This window comes from Maniola hyperantus, chromosome 17 (assembly GCF_902806685.2).
Source record: "Maniola hyperantus chromosome 17, iAphHyp1.2, whole genome shotgun sequence".
Classification (NCBI taxonomy): domain Eukaryota; kingdom Metazoa; phylum Arthropoda; class Insecta; order Lepidoptera; family Nymphalidae; genus Maniola; species Maniola hyperantus.
The window spans coordinates 13028226-13045197 of NC_048552.1; the positions used below are offsets into that span (position 1 = coordinate 13028226).

General features: G+C 36.7%; 1 protein-coding gene across 6 annotated transcripts in view; it reads right to left on the minus strand.

Moving 5' to 3' along the window:
• LOC117990038 (myogenesis-regulating glycosidase) overlaps nt 1-16972 on the minus strand; it is a 52256-nt gene that overhangs the window by 21359 nt on the left and 13925 nt on the right. For 3 of the 6 annotated variants that reach the window (XM_069504123.1, XM_034977472.2, XM_069504122.1), the window contains exons 2-3: nt 16006-16564; nt 110-204 (exon numbers count right to left, since the gene is read on the minus strand). In XM_069504123.1, coding sequence (XP_069360224.1) covers nt 110-204; nt 16006-16536 — 626 coding nt within the window. In that variant the 5' untranslated portion in view covers nt 16537-16564. Of the gene's footprint in view, nt 1-109; nt 205-1919; nt 1995-4958; nt 5222-11412; nt 11915-16005; nt 16565-16972 lie in introns of those variants that run through there. The other 3 variants (XM_034977474.2, XM_034977475.2, XM_034977477.2) reach the window with 3 other exon arrangements.

A 16972-nucleotide genomic window follows, 5' to 3' on the forward strand; every position in this document is an offset into this window, starting at 1 on the left:
CCTTAAGTGATTAATTAATTAATTTTTAGTCAACGCGCCCAGTTACTCACTTGGGTGTTCAGGGATCTGTGGGAGAGAGTTGTAACATATTATATATACAGTTACTCACTTGGTTTGTTCGTCATCGGAGAGCACGTTGGCATCGTCTGCCGCGTTGTCACCATCGCTGAACACGGACGCGGAGCTTTGGTGGTGTTCAGGGATCTGTGGGAGAGAGTTGTAACATAAAGATATATGTATAGATAAACATCTCTGACTATGTCGGTCTTTGCACTGTGTTCAGCAAAGCAGTCAGATTAGTTATAGTACATGATATTGTGATCTTTCCACCTCATCTCAATATATAAAAGGAAAAGGTGACTGACTGACAGACTGATTGATCTATCAACGCACGGCTTAAACTGCTGGACGGATCAGGCTGAAATTTGGCATGCAGATAGCTATTATGACGTAGGCATCCGCTAAGAAAGGATTTTTGAAAATTCAACCCCTAAGGTGGTGAAATTGTGGTTTGAAAGTTGTGAAGTCCACGCGGACAAAGTCGTGGGAATAAGCTAGTATTATTAATTACAATAAATCTATATTATAGCTAATCTTAATATACAAAGAGTACCGGATGCATGCTCGGCTGAGCTGCAACATTAGACGCCCACTTAGGTCAACTCAGGGGTTGGAATCCAGATAAGTAATCTAGTAACTAGGTAGGATACTTAAGAAAAATCTAAGAACCTAGGCTTAGATTTCAATTCAATTCAATTTCTTTATTTTGCAGAACACATTAATTTACATAGGGTCTAACAGTAGATATGTTTCACCTTCATAATCGACTAACCATATAAATTACTCTAAGGGATATCAAATCCATTCCTTGGGCGCACTACACTACGAACTGGCAATTTAAAACGAGTACCTACTTTCAACTAATAAGTAAATAATAATTTGATCATTAAAATATAGACAAACCTGCCTATCTCGTTACTAATTGAGTTGTCCCTATGACAATAATATAATTGGTCCATTAGTTTATCATCTAAAATAATTATAAGAACAGAAACATACACTAGGTATTCTTGTTCTAGTGTCCTATTAACAAGTGTCCAGGCTGAAGGAATGATTTTTTTAATTGACTATACCAAAACTTATTAACAATTAATTTGTGTTTAATGTATGATTTAATTGAATATTTAACTAAGTAAGTAGGTACTTACTATGACATGGACATAAACCTAGGGCAGTCCATATTTAAATTGTGTGGATATCGTGTATCCCGCACACTGTTGACGTGTATTCTTTTTTTATTCGTTAAAAAAAATTCAATGATTTTCAAATTTAATTTTTTTGTACTATTGATTATAACTGAATGTTTTAATTTTTTTGTAACTAAAATGAAATCGGAAAAAGTTTATCTGGTAGTTTTTGTTTGTTCTAAGGCTGGTTTTCTTCTCACGCTGATGATCCGCGCGATCTAGGAACGCTTCATAGTAATGCACACATATTGAACTAACCTAACCTAACCTAACCTAACCTAAATGGGGCATGGGCTTCTTAAAAAATATGAGTTACTCTGCGGGCGATGGAGAGAGCTATCTACTTATTATATTATATGCTTAGAGTTTTCCCAAGTCATTAAATCAAGACTTCGCTCTTCTATTTGGGGTGTATCCCGTGCCCGTACCTTTAACTTTTCAGATATGCGTGCGTTTTAAGCAATTAATTAAATATCACTTGCCTTAACAGTGGAGAAAACATCGTGCGAGAACCTGAATATATTCTTCTACTAGCGCTTGGCTGCAATTAAACCTGCTGGCAAGTGATGATGCAGCTTAAGATGGATCGCGCTTGCCTAAAAGATGCCTATTCAGTTATTCACTCTTGACTTGAAGGACATGACTATGATAGGAAAGTAAAAATAAATCTACCTTAGTGAGAGGAATGCAATCAAAATCGACCCTTTTCTTGACTCCGCGCATGCTGCACTAGGCGCGTGCGGCGACTGCACTTAATTAAGCAATTAACTAATTGAGACACGTGCTAATTGCCTCGTCTGAACTGTGTCTAGGGACGTAAGGTCATTCCTATTTTGAGGCAAACTATAGCATCTATTTTTAGGGTTCCGTACCTTAAAATACGCTCCTACAAACGCATAGGTATATCCGTAGGTATATTAATTATTAAAGAATCAAAGACTATGTAAATGGTAAAAAACTCTCAAGTGCGAGTCTGACTCGCACTTCGTGTGCGGGTTCTAAGTGTTCAAGGGTTCAATCGTATAAAAAACAATTTATATTTTATTTAAATTAGTTTAGGTACAGATTTTATTTTAGTTGCACCATACATTGATCTGGTTCAGCGGATAATAGCAAATTAAGCTTCTGGTTTATTGTAAGTACCTAGGTATAATCATGGATTTTCGCAAAATAACGCCTGCTTCTATACAATATTTTATATTAATTTTCATGGCGGCCATTCTGAAATTCTTATTATTTTTGTTGTTATAAGAAAATACACATTCTGTGAAAATTTTAACTCTCTACATATTATTACGCTTCACGTCTTAATAAATCATTGTTCACGTCACGAGATACATTATTTTTACCTTATCATAGTCGTTGCTTTTAAAACGAGTAACGACATCTATCTGAATTAGGTATACCTAAATGTTAAGCGAATAGAATATGCCGCACTCCATTATCGCGACTAAGTTCCAGACATGATTGAGAGAGGTCGCTAGGGGCTGATTCTCTTGTACACAATCTCTAAACTAAACTAAATTAACAGGTCTAAATCTAGTGCTATCCTTTTCCACAAGCAACATTATGAAAGGGATAGCAATATACTTAGACGTGCTATTTTAGTTTAGTTTAGAGATTGTGTACAACGGAATTAGCCACATTAAACCTTTTAAATATTATATTATATTATGTACGCAACAAGGGCCTGCTAGCTTAGTAGCTAGTAGGCCCTTGTTGCGTACTTAAAAAAAGGGGACACCCCTAGTGACCCCTTTAGGGTCCCCTTTTTTATGCGTTTTTTTTAATGGTAGGTATGCGTCAGGCAATTCCTGGGTGGAAATGCCTGACGCATACCCCTCCGTCAGGGAAACGGAAGGGTTATGTGGGACTTGCAGCCACTAAAACCTTTGTTTGTCCCTCGACAGACTGGGCGGGCCCCATCGCCAGCCTGGCTGCACTACCAAATCTGTCTCGGAAGCACCCCCGGAACACGGCGCGCTACCTCAGGGGTTGTCCCATGGAATACCATCAAACAGAATAGTTATTATGATAAATATAGTTTTCATTTCAGTGGTAGATGCATCCGACTATTCGTAAGCACTTGTAAAAGTTTATACGAAAAAAAAAGATTTTCATTTCATTTCATTTCATTCTAAATAATATCTGTCCCGGCTTTACTCACGTGTGTAGTCGACGTTAGCCCGACTAGTTTCGAACCCATACGGGGTCCTTTTTCAAGGGAGTCCGTTCCCCGGGTCCGTTTTCAAGGGAATCACTCACGATAGTTTAAACGCTAATATAGTTTTCAGTTAAGTTTAAACTTTAGTTGCAGAATTTAGAATTATAAAAATTTGAGTGTACACAAAAGACGAACGGGATCTTTGTATACATCATCATTATCATCCGATAGACGTCCACAGCTGGACATAGGTGTCTTGTAGGGACTTCACACACCACGGTCTTGGGCCACCTGAATCCTCCCTGTGACACATCTGATGTCGTCCGTCCGCCAAATAAAAGGTCGCCTTGGGAGTTGGGACCCTAACGTCTATCGGTTTTTCGAACTATGTGTCCTGCCCATGGCCACTCGCTGAGCTATGTTGGTTCTCCTCATTTTTCTCCTGATAGAGTAACTCCAAGCACAGCTCTCTCCATCGCCCGCTGAGTGACTCTTATGAGGCCCACAGTTAGCGACCATGTCTCGACTCTCGGATCATTATGTTATGTCATCACTGGCAAGTGGCAACACGCACTGTTCGAAAATTTCGGTCTTCAACCGTTAGTAGGTACATTTAAAATAATGCAAAGTAAAGCCACGGGCAACTAGTGAGCGAGTTAACAACAATTACGGCACTTTATGCCTTATCAATTATCACCGTGCTGTGTGACCGTTGGTGGGTAAGTATTATGTTATAATTGTAACCACATTACGTTAAAAGGAGAGAGCCAGCGCGCGCCATGCCTTCGTTGTTTTATAAAACCTGAAAGTTTCTCGCGTATTGTCCCCAACACTGGGAAACTAAACTTTTAAACTTTGAGGGGCAGAGGGTTGCCACTAAGTGTCTGGCAATGCATGACGTGATTTCTAACACTATTCCGATCCAAAGAAAATATAAAAAATTAGGCTTTTACTTTGACGTAAGATTTTTTACACCGTTGCTAGTATCTGTTACATCCCAAAGCCACCATGATTCAAACTTCATAGTCGCGTATCGTTTCTCCCTGTGTTGAGGACAATACGCAGAGACACTTTCAGGTTTTATAAAATAACGAAGGCCTGGCACTCGCTGGCTCTTAGTCCATTAGCATTACATTGTAAACATCTCTTTGTTTTACCTGTTCCAACAGGAAGATCTACGCTATTATAATATTGCGGCTATTATTTGAATTAGCCTGGTAGTTATCTACCTATATTTTTATGTTTTCATGTTATGCGGTTTCCTTAACTATAATAAAGATAATTTTTGTATTTTTTATCTAAGTAGCTAATCTTATATTAAAAGTCGTTTTATTGCAATGTAAGTACATATCAAATTTTTGAAAAGAGGGACCACCGAGTTCCTTTCTGGTTCTTCTTGGTAGGAAAGGCCTTCCAAACCAGTGATGGTAACTACATACATTTGACGATTCAAAAGAAGTAGGCACCTACTTGTAAAAATTTAATTAGATAAAAAATATTCCTATTCTGTTCTATTCTTCCAGACGCATTTCAGAAAAATGATTGACCTTTTTGTCCAAAAAGTTGTTAATACTGTCCGAGCTGTTGGAACTGCACTCTAAGCTTTCATCACTGTTGCCAAGCCCACTGTTTTCCCCACTCCCACTGTTGTCCCCACTCCCACTCTTGCTGATGTCAGAGTCCGATTCGATCCACAACGGCGATCTATACTTGAAAGTTTGAGCAAAAGCACTGAATCTACTTTCATTGTCCATTTGAGATGTTGAATATGAACTCTTCATTGTTCCGACTTCACAATTTCACTTTTCATAAATGATTTTCATTTCACTTTTGAGAAGTGATTTTATTATATAGCTATTTATTGTTATAATACGTTTCATGTTTTGAAACAGGATTGTTATTATTTTGTTTCATACAACTTAATCAGTTAAATGATTAAATCACACGTTCATAACGATACCTAGTTGGTTAGTTGATAATATGATTTATTCATTAATCCAAGATGATGACGTTATTATTATTATTCTAGTTATTTGGACGGCGTATATTTTTTGTAAATATAAATTTTTTAGTGATAGGTTTTCTGTATGTATATTGTATATACTATATATAGTTTTTTTTTGTGTGCTATGTTAAAACATTATAAAATACTACTTGCGAATCATTTCCTAGATGATGAACTCTTTGAGAATTAAATTATCACTTCAACTTAGAAGTAGAATCACATTTAGACTAGGTTTTGCATTGTACACGCTTGAATAAAAAATGATTAACTGTTGGGATTAAAGGATACAAAAATGTGATCCCAGATAACCACGTGATCAAAGAATCAAGATGTAAAGATCACGGGCACAGTAAGTGGACTGAATGTAGGCAAAATATAGGTTAGGTACAGTCTGAGCTCAGCATTGCTAAGTGACCTCCGAATTTAGTGAGGGGACTCATTTTATTGATAAAGCTCGTAAAATAAAATCCATTGAAGAATTAAAACCATTTTTCTTGTATTCATTTTATAATTATTCTAGTACCTTGAGACCTATTCCACCTTTTAATACGCCTTACTTGAATGGGAAGCTGGAAGAAATCTCTGTTCAGAGATAAGCATTTCCAATGGGACTTCATTTATTACTGCTATGCTACTACAATTTCGAAAAATAAAAATAAATAAATAAAATTTCATCAATTAAAAAGGTTTCTTCAGATAAAGTCAGAGATTTAATTGCACTAGCAAGTAGCTATACCAGCGGCTTCGAAGATCAATTTTACTGTGTTGGTACAGGAAGAGCAACTTATTATCTACATAAAACAAACTGCATATTAGGACAATGGCAGGTACAATGTTCCCCGTGTACTAGAATGCAACATATTTATGCAAATTCAACTTTTGCGACCGAGATAGTTAGATATATATATATATAAATTTTTCTAATGAATGATTAATTGTCTTTTAAAAAGAGCCCAATCCTAATTTGTGCAACTCAATAATGATTTAGTTTCTTCGTGCTCATAATCGTTCCTAATGACTTGACTGGATACTGCCAGATAAGTACTCCAATTTCTAATAATCATCGATCAATTTCTGCCCTGAAAATTGGACTACCAATTTTAACTGATCCTCATCTAAATATTGTGTGTCGTTAGCTGCAGCTCCATTGAATTTCTTACATAGAATAGATTTCTTAATGCTTGTAAGCGTTTAATGGCTTGTCTGAGTACTTGCACATAATATCCTTCTTTGAACAATTCTTGTATGCTTATAGATGGATGACGTGTAGTTGGTTTTTAAAACGACTCTGACGAATTAGATGAAAATTTGTACCTACTTAATTAGATAATGCATTATTTTCAAAGCTTATTTAGATCCCTGAGTTCCCGTGGGAATTCGGTATGGCAACAATCAATTCGAAAGATGCCAAGCAAAGCTCTGCAGTCTGCACCTGGGCCCGAGTGAGCTACTCCTCTTTAAATTAGGTAGGTAATTATTTTACTTACGGCTGAAATTGATAACAAATCTGTAACTATCTGTAATCTGTCGATACACTACTTTGCAACTTTGTTATTACGATTTTACGAACTTTGTTACGATTGTAGTAAGGAATCCTCAGTGCGCGAGTCTGACTCGCACTTGGCTGATTTTTTGATAATTAACAAAGTTACTTAGTAACTTATCGACAGCTATTACGGATGGATTGTATTTAATCTTGACCTTTATTGTCAATGGTAGAGTCAATGGTCTAACTAAGTGCAAAGGTGGTTCATATTAGATGAAACAAATTACATTTTTATGTCATATATTGAAAAAGAAATATTCAAAACTAGTACAGACAGCTGTTTGAGCTACACGTTGACAATAGGTACTAATATCTTTTATTTTACTTCATCATCATGATCAACCCATCGCCGGCTCACTACAGAGCACGGGTGTCCTCTAAGAGTAAGAAGAGTTATAGTCTACCACGCTGGCCATGTTCGGATTGGTAGACTTCACATACCTTTGAGAACATTATGGAGAACTCTCAGACTCTCAGGTTTCCTTACGATGTTTTCCTTCACCGTTAAAGCATATTTTATTACTTAAAACGCACATAGCTCCGAAAAGTTAGAGGTGCGTGCCTGGGATCGAACCTCCAACCTCCGACTACAAGGCGGACGTCCTAACCACTAGGCTATCACAGCTTTTATTACTTATTCAGTTAAAATAACAGAAAAATAAAATGCATATATCATATAGATTAACATCGCACGTCCCTCAACAGGATGTCGTCGAGCAACTCAAGTGGCGCGGACTCGACTTATAATAATACAAGACTTATCGCAATGGTCATGTACAGTCCGCGACAGATTGAGAAGGCAATCAGGGTAGGAGGCGGGGGGACGCCCTGCACACCCGCGCTCGCCCGCACCGGGTTATAGCGCGGGGTTTTTAGTTTAGTTTAATATTCTTTATTGTACACCAAAAAGAAAAGACACAAAAAGAAACATGTAAAAGAAGAACATACAATCAGCGGCCTTATCGCTGTGAAGCGATCTCTACCAGGCAACTAGGTTGAAGAGGATTTAAGGGCTAGTGAAAACTGGGTTTAAGGTGTACGTAAGTTGTTAGGGAACATAAAGATAATAATTATAATATAAGTAATATGTATATTAATAGGCACAGAAATGCCTTAATAATAATATATAGATAAAGATATACACAGGTACATATATAATACATAATATATATACATATATTAATATATACTATAGTAATAGATGAATAATAAATATACAACAATAATATTATGAGTAATATTGATGTTTTAATTGTAGGATAATATATTTAATAATGTGTAATTACATAGAAGGGTTAGGGGTTTCAATCCCTAAAGGGGTAAAACAGGGGTTTGAAATTTGTGCAGTCCACGCGGACCAAGTCGCGGGTATAAGCTAGTCATTTTTAACCGACTTCAAAAAAGGAGAAGGTTCTCTATTCGTCGGATTTTTTTTTTATGTATGTTCCCCAATTACTCGAAGACGCCTGGACCGATTTTGAAAATTCTTTTTTTATAAATACTATCTGTCCCGGCTTACTCACGTGTGTAGTCGACGTTAGCCCGACTAGTTTCGAACCCATCCGGGGTCCTTTTTCAAGGGAGTCCGTCCCTCCCTTCCCTTCCCTTGAAAAAGGACCCCGGATGGGTTCGAAACTAGTCGGGCTAACGTCGACTACACACGTGAGTAAGCCGGGACAGATAGTATTTATAATGGAAATCACTCACGGTAGTTTAAACGCTAAAATTCTTTTTTTGTTTGAAATATATTCTACTTGGGTATACGGTGCCAATGAGGTGCCATTGGTGTAGTCTCATAATTAATTTTTAATGTTTAGTGTTTGTGGCTAGGTATTGAAGTCGGTTTTTTTAAATATATAATGAAAAGGTCGTAGGGCTTAACTTTTTGGCTTTTTTGTGAGTCGCGACTCGTGACATAAAAATGGTTGCAAAATAATGATTTGCATGCATGATGCATCACGCGAAAACCACTGCAATATTATCCTTTTGAGATGGCCGACCCCACGTAGCGTGGGATAAGGCAAGGAAGAAGAAGAAGATTATCCTTTTGACATGAGGAAGTTCAGTAGCGATACCAATCGCATCTCAACTAAGAAGGATGGTAGGCAAATATTAATTTCATTAAAATCTATGGCCCTTGTTTAAAAGATAATGCTTGACTTCAATCACATCTGATGGCACAGAATAGAAAAATAATAGCTGATGGCATTGACTTATATATTACTTCGTAAGGACAGGGCCATTGAACAGCAAAATGGCACCGACTCATTGGTCCTAAAATGTTTATTTAGCACCAATGCAACCTCAGTAACGTCTGGATTTCAAACGGGTCGTTCATTAGTATCTAAGAGGTGGCGCTGATTTATTTGGTTCCAAAACCGTAAAAAATTTTGTTCGTTTGGGCATATCTTGTCATTTATATCGATGGCTGATGGTACGATAGATGATTGTACAGCTTATTATAATAATAATTAAATAGATTGTGGAGCGCACAATGCCTAGAAGATGCATATTTACAAGAGTATCATTCTTCTGCGTTCATATCAAGAGATAATATGAATGCACTTATAGGTGGTCCTTGAGATACAATTTGAACTAAAGACGCAAACGAAATCTTTGAAGCTAATAATAATGGTAAGTATGAAAGAAATGTTTACAACGAATTCAGTAGCCTACAAAAACATTATCTTTGAGATAAAAATTGTAGGCTATGCAAAGATTTAGACTGCATTATCTCTCATTTTATAATTTTCTTTTTTTTTTACTATCAAGTGTCGGACTGATAAATTGATAACATCGATTAGAATAATAATTTTTACAATAGTTAATGATTCATTTATATAAATAAAAAAGGACGGAATAGTATTTTTATTAAGCTGGAGACTGACTTGTACTGTTTGTTTGTAGGTTTGCGCTTGCGACTTTTTTTTAATAAAATGAGCAGACGAGTCACCTGATGTTAAGTGATTATCGCCGCTCATGAACATTTACAGCACCAGAGGAGCTACCTATGCATTGTCGGCCTTTCAGGAGTTTGTTGGTCCGCCCCTTGAACAACCCCATGTTGTAATCCGACCTGCACCGACTAAAAAAACCGTAAAGGCGTTTGTGCACTCATCCCTGATTTCACGAATCCGTCAAAAAATACGAATCGAATTACATATTTGTATCAGAGGCGGATTATCCCCAAGGCAAACTAGGCACGTGCCTAGGGGCGCGAGGTTACGAAGGGGCGCAGGTGATCATGTAGAGTTCCATTACCTGGCCTACCTAATTATCCCTACCAAGTAATATTATCTTGGAGTGACCTCTTCCTTAATATAGCAAAGTGTCATGACCAGATGTTCTTCACTCGTTCACATAAATAAATATAATCACCGACTACCAGATATGCAATGAGATGATTTCTCCGATTTTCCTCGTTCTTTCGAAGTTAATATGACTGTTAGAGGGGCGCCTACGAGGTGCTTGCCTAGGGCGCTCTTGACATTTAATCCGCCTCTGATTTGTATGACGGCCACTTTGAAGAATCACGGATACAAACTGAATACGGATGAGTGCACAAACGCCCTAACATTCAAAGGGAATTCGCGAAAAAACCGACAGTCGAGGGGAGTCCGCGTCGCTCGCCGCGAATGATACATTACAAGCTAACGTTAATAGTTAGTCTCTGGTTTGAGTTACAAAAACTCGATACATTACACTAAAATGATGCAAGTCAGTCTCCAGCTTAAGATGACAAGTTCTTGTTTGGGATCTGCTGGTGACGATGCAACCTAACCGTTAGTTTGCACTGACGAAACATTTACATAAAACATGTTGTGTATGTTGAAAACTTTGTTTTGTGATAACATTATATCGCTTAATATTCCAATAAATCTTGAAATTTGTCAAAGAATTTATCCGATTTTCTGCAGTTAAATTATTGAACAAAACAAGTTATGAAATTTGTCACATAATATATTCACATACACAACAAGCTGTGGTAGCCTAGTGGTTAGGACGTCTGCGTTCTAATCGGAGATCGGGGGTTCGATCTCGGGCACGCACCCCTAACTTTTCGTTTTCGGAGTTATGTGTGTTTTAATGAATTAAATATCACTTGCTTTAACGGTGACGGAAAACATCGTGAGGAAACCTGCATGCCTGAGAGTTCTCCATAATGTTCTCAAAGGTGTGTGAAGTCTACCAATCCGTACATGGCCAGTGTGGTAGACTATGGCCAAAACCCTTCCCATTCTGAGAGGAGACCCGTGCTCTGTAGTGAGCCGGTGATGGGTTGATCATGATGATGATGATGATATTCACATAAGTATTTAATAATTTTTGCTGCAAAATTACGGTAAGATAGAAGCGAATTAACTCAGAAGGGGTATGGCAGTAGAAGTAAGATTGTGGTAGTTTTCCAGATATATAAAAAAATAGGAAAAATATGATCATTTTGACTTACATTTTCATCAGAATCCATTTCAAGAGCTGTTGTGCTGATTTTAAGATCAGGCACAGACATAATAGGCCTTACATGTTTTCTATAGATTACGGGACTATCGGAATCTAAATGTTTCCTTCTTTCTTTCTTCTCTTCTCCCATATTTGTTTCTCTTTTATCGGGCATATTACAATCAAGGGAATCTAAATCTTTTCTTTCTTTATTCTCTTCACTATTATTTATATCTATATTCTCTTTGTCTGAATTGGTGATTTTAATTTCTGGAGTCGACGATCGAAACCCATTTCCAGATTCAAAAGAAGGAGAACTAATTTGATGGCTTCCATTATTGTCGTCGGAGGGTTGATCGGAAGGATCGTCATCTATAAATTTTATGTCATTGTCAATTTGATTGGCTTCGCGAATCAGTCTACGTGTTTCTTGAGGCATTTCCACATAGTCGTGAGGATAGGACGGGATGTTCAGACGCAGATCTGGTTTTTTTCTTACCCTCATTTTTAAGTATTTTTATATGTGCGTCCTTCGCTTATTATATCCTTATTTTTATGGACTTTGTATGTTAATTCAACTCTTTTTATTCGGATTTTGAACAGATGTTACATCATACGTATATCAATATAATATGTTCTTCGACCAACTGAAATTTTGATCTTCCCGAGTAAATGTGTATAGAGCAAGTAGCGCATTAACGTCAAATTTCGATTTTCAAAATTTTCTGTTGCTTCTCCTTTTGGTTTTTACTACTTGGCTATTTTATTCACTAAGTATTATTTGCCGTTTTTATTAATATATATGAGTATCTTCAATGAACTTCTTTTTTCTGTCTGACTTTTAATTTCTTTACAATTTCTGTCGCGGCTCTATTTCGGTTTAAAAATCGGTTTCGATTGTATTTCGTTTCGTTTAAAAATTCGTTTTTAACCAGAATTCTTCGTAGGTATAATTTGCGAATATTTGAAAACCTTAAGTCGGTAGATAACGCTTATCTATCGCCAAGGATTTTCGTGCGTGATCGCGATCGAGGAAGTTTAGATAATCTTGATAAATGAGGATAAAACCTTTAATAACACCACACCATCACAACCATAATTTTAAATCAATTTCACTTTACGCAATGTCACTATTTTTATTTTGTTAACACTTTTGATATTTTATCCTCGTCTTGATTCAAATACAATTGAATTCAAAGGCTACCTTTGCAAAACTAAAGTAACTTCATTTTCGTGTATTTATCAAATTACCTTTTATCATTTCTCATGATAAAAACTGATATAAGATACAAGCTGATACAAGAACGAGTTCTTATTCACAACACTAACAATTATTTTATTAATATTTACCCATCTTCCTCATATGAGTACTAAATACTAAGGTAGATTTAAGTGAACTGGTATACCGAAACGAGTTATTTTATGGTTTGACCATATAGGAATTAGGATACAAAAGCATCGAAACTAAAATTTATATACATTTTATGTAGCTTAAAGCAATCGGGTCAATGCCCTTATGTTTTCTTAATCCATACTAACATTATAATGCGAAAGTGTGTCTGAATATATTATGTCTGTCTGCCTGTCTATCTATACATTATATAAAACGAAAATCTGACTGACTTACTGACTGACTGATCTTTCAACGCAAAGCTCAAACTACTGAACGGATCAGGCTGAAATTTGGCATGCAGATAGCTATTATGACGTAGACATCCGCTAAGAAAGGACTTTTTTAAATTAAAGCTGTAAGGGGGTAAAATAGGGGCTTGTGTGTAGTCCACGCGGACGAGGTCGCGGCCATAAGCTAGTCTACTTATACTAAGTAGGTACATAGCTTTTTCACGGCACATCCGCTTAACCGATTATGACATAATTTGGTACGGAGGTAGCTTGCATGGTGCACCCCAGGGAAGGGATAGTCCACTTTTGGTCCAAGAAAGTCAAAGAGGATTTTTCAAAAACCTAAATCCGCGCGAATGAAGTCGTGGGCATCATCTCGTCATTGATATAATCGTTTCAAGTGTTCCGTACTCGATGTGAAAAATAAGGAACCCTAAGGAATTGGTTTGGCTTCTGTCAGTCTGTCTGTCACAAACGTTTTATTAAGTGACTATTAGATAGATGTACAATACCTGTAATTCAGCACACATAACCTAATTACCTCTACATAGGCATATAAATATACTTTAAAAATGACAAAAAATGTTTTATCAGGGTAGGTTTTTCAAAATTGTAAACTCTGTAGACTTACTTTTTCTCTAGTAATAATAATGGGAATATATTCTACTAGCTGAATTAGGTTTTTAAAAATCCCGTGGGAACTCTTTGATTTTCCGGGATAAAAAGTAGCCTATCGAGTCACTCTCCAGGTCGATCTGTTGCAAAAAATCAAATCAATCCGTTGCACCGTTGCGACGTGATTGAAGGACAAACCAATAAACCAACAAACAAACAAACTTTCGCATAAGGGGTAGTGATTTTGACTCGGTATAAGAAGTTTTTCATTATAGTATAATATTATATACGGAACACTGAATGAAAAGAACAACTTTGACTTGTCCGGGGTTTCACATAGAATTCTTTGTAAAAAATAATCCAAAGTGCCAAAGGTATTCTACCGTAAAAGATTCATAATTAAGATATAGCGTTTTTTTAAATAAGTCTGCGCATCAAAATAATTGTCATGTAGCTACTAACCTACCTACTTTATTAGATAAGATAATATTACGTAATGATCGTGTCTGTCCGTTTGTTACCTTTTCACGATCCATCTGCTGAACCGATTCTGATAAAATTTGGTACCTACTGACCTAACTTGCATTTTGGAGACGGATTTTTATCCCGGAAAATCAAAGAGTTCCCAAGGGAATCCGAGAAATCTAAATACATTTGGCCGAATTTTTTTTACTTCATCCGCATGGATACACAAATTTCCAACCCCTATTTTACCCGCTTGGGGTGCAATTATCAAAAATCCGTTCGTGGCGGATGTCTACGTCATAATAGCTATTTATAAAATATATATATATATTAAGTAAATATATTTTTAAATAAGTATAATGTGAAAACCGCGGCTATATTGCAAGCTAAGTTAAAAACCCGATTAATGACTGGTATCCGGTTTACTAGTTTAAAATTCAACATTAACTGAGTAAAAAAGAGATATTCAACTAACCATCTTGAAAAAGGTTAATATTTATTCGGATTAAGATAGCGCGAAGTACAAACGTGGATTACAAGTGAATTTGCTGAAGTGTACTTTTTGGTGTTATATCTAGGTCAAAAGTATTATGATAATTGCTGTAGTAATCGGAACCTACCTAAGTACTCAGGTTATCTAGAAATTAAAATTCTAATTGTTTTAGGCTCAAGACGTATTAGCGCTCAAAAAGTTTATAACGTATCCCTAAAATGTTGCAAAACAATTTTTTTTATTCATTATAGGCGCACGCTTGACCACGATTACACCTGATGGGACGCGTTTGCCTGGAAGGTGCTTATTCACTCTTGTTTTAAAGATAAGTACCCAGATTATAATTGGCAGGAAACACTGATCTCGGAAGAGTATTCCAGGACCATAAGTATAAGGAACGATGACGCAAAGTGATTCGTACGCGTGGATGGAATGTTGACGACATAGGGGTGGAAACTTGCCCAGCGTCTTGCCACAGTATCTACTCGTGTGGTCTTGCTGTACGGTGGTAGAAAGGTGAGGGGGTGAGGGGGGGACAAGATCGAACAGCTATAGAGATAGGCCGGCAACCTTACGGCGGTGATCAAATAAACTGAAATTTATCTACACTTTGTGAAGACGGGTCAAAAAATTTGTTAATGTTTTAAATCTACGTAAATATAATAAGGAAAGTCTTACTTTACTACGTAAATAATAAGGAAAGTCTTACTAAAGAAAGACTTAATGACTGACTCATTAACACCCAGCCCAAACCATTGTATTACCTAGAAAGTTGTTATTTTATATAGAGGTTTCCTTTATAATGTGAAAAATCTTTTTGGTCCCGGCAGAATACCAGCGCTCAGGTTTTATTCTTAAAAACTGCAGCATTAATGCTGAGCTGGGGCCATTTCATCTTGTGCCAAGTGGGTGCAAGAACTCATTTTAGATTAAATTAATTATTAAATACTTCTTATTATCTACTAACTACTACCTACTAACCATTCATTTTAAGTTTGTTTGTACCTACCTTAGGCATAAGATGAATAAACTAGTTTTCTTTCTTTCTTTCTTTCAAAAAGGAATGAGGCTAGATTTTTTGAAATATCCACGTACATAATAATTATTACATGTTGAAAAAACGTATCACTAAAATTTTATATTTTCAAAAAATATACGCCGTCCAAATGGTCTTTTATGGGCATTGTGCCCAATATACTGGCGCTATTACCTCGCTGAATGGCAAGGCTTAACCGTTGAACGAAATAAAGACCAGCTCTTGGATCGCCAGACGCCTAGATCAGCTTTTGGGACGCGGCGATTAAAGTCAAATGATTTATTCAAAATTCAAAAAATTATTATAGATTATAAAAGTTAAGTACCTAATTAGTATTTTTCACACATAATATACTTTGCAAATTTCCTTACCCCATCTTGCGTATTCCTCAAGTATTCTTGTCTCAGCAACTCCAAATTCGGCAGCGTTGGCATCGAAATTGAATTTCTTCGCAAACTGGTTCTTCTATGTTGTACATCCTTTTCTACTGCTATTAATTCACTTGACTCTTGAGCACCGAACGCTCTAGACGTACCAGGAGATGTTGGGGTTATAGTGACATCTGTGGATACGGTACTAGGACTAGTAGGTTTAGATTTTTCTGGATCTAATGTAATGTATAACGTTCCTTCTGGGGTATCTACTACTATTGTATCGCTATTTGGAGTACGGATTGCTCCTAAATCTGTAGCGTGTAGTTTTCTATCTTCTGTAGTATAAGAAACATCACCCTTTTCGATATCTCTATACCTTTTCGGTCTGATTGGTTCATCAGCTCTTACTTGGTCAAGCTCAACGAAATCGTCAGCATACGGTATGTTCATGTTCGATCGTAGTTCAGGTGAGTTGAGTCCTTTTGCGACATCTTTGTATTGGTACTGGTTTTCATCTCCGTTTTCCATTTTAGTGTAGTTATTTCATAGTAGCGGACTGAAAAAAGGAGAGCAATATTTTTACTAAATCGTAATAATTCTGCAAATTAAACGGATAACGGGGAATTATCGTATTCACGACGAGACCTCGCTTAACACAATATGTTCTAGCAAAGACATATACCATGTGCCGGGAATTTCAAAGACTTCATGGGCTAGTTTTTATCCCAGAACGTCAACAATTTCCCAAGGATTTTTTATAACCCAAGCAGAAAAAGTCGTGGACATCAGCTATAGTTCACTAACATGCTCGCGACTTTGTCCGCGTGGACTACACAAATTTCAAACCCCTATCTCACTCCCTTAGGGCTATCTGCATGCCAAATTTCAGCCCGATCCGTCTAGTAGTTTGAGCTGTGCGTTGATAGATCAGTCAGTCAGTCAGTCACCATATTTAGACTAGCTT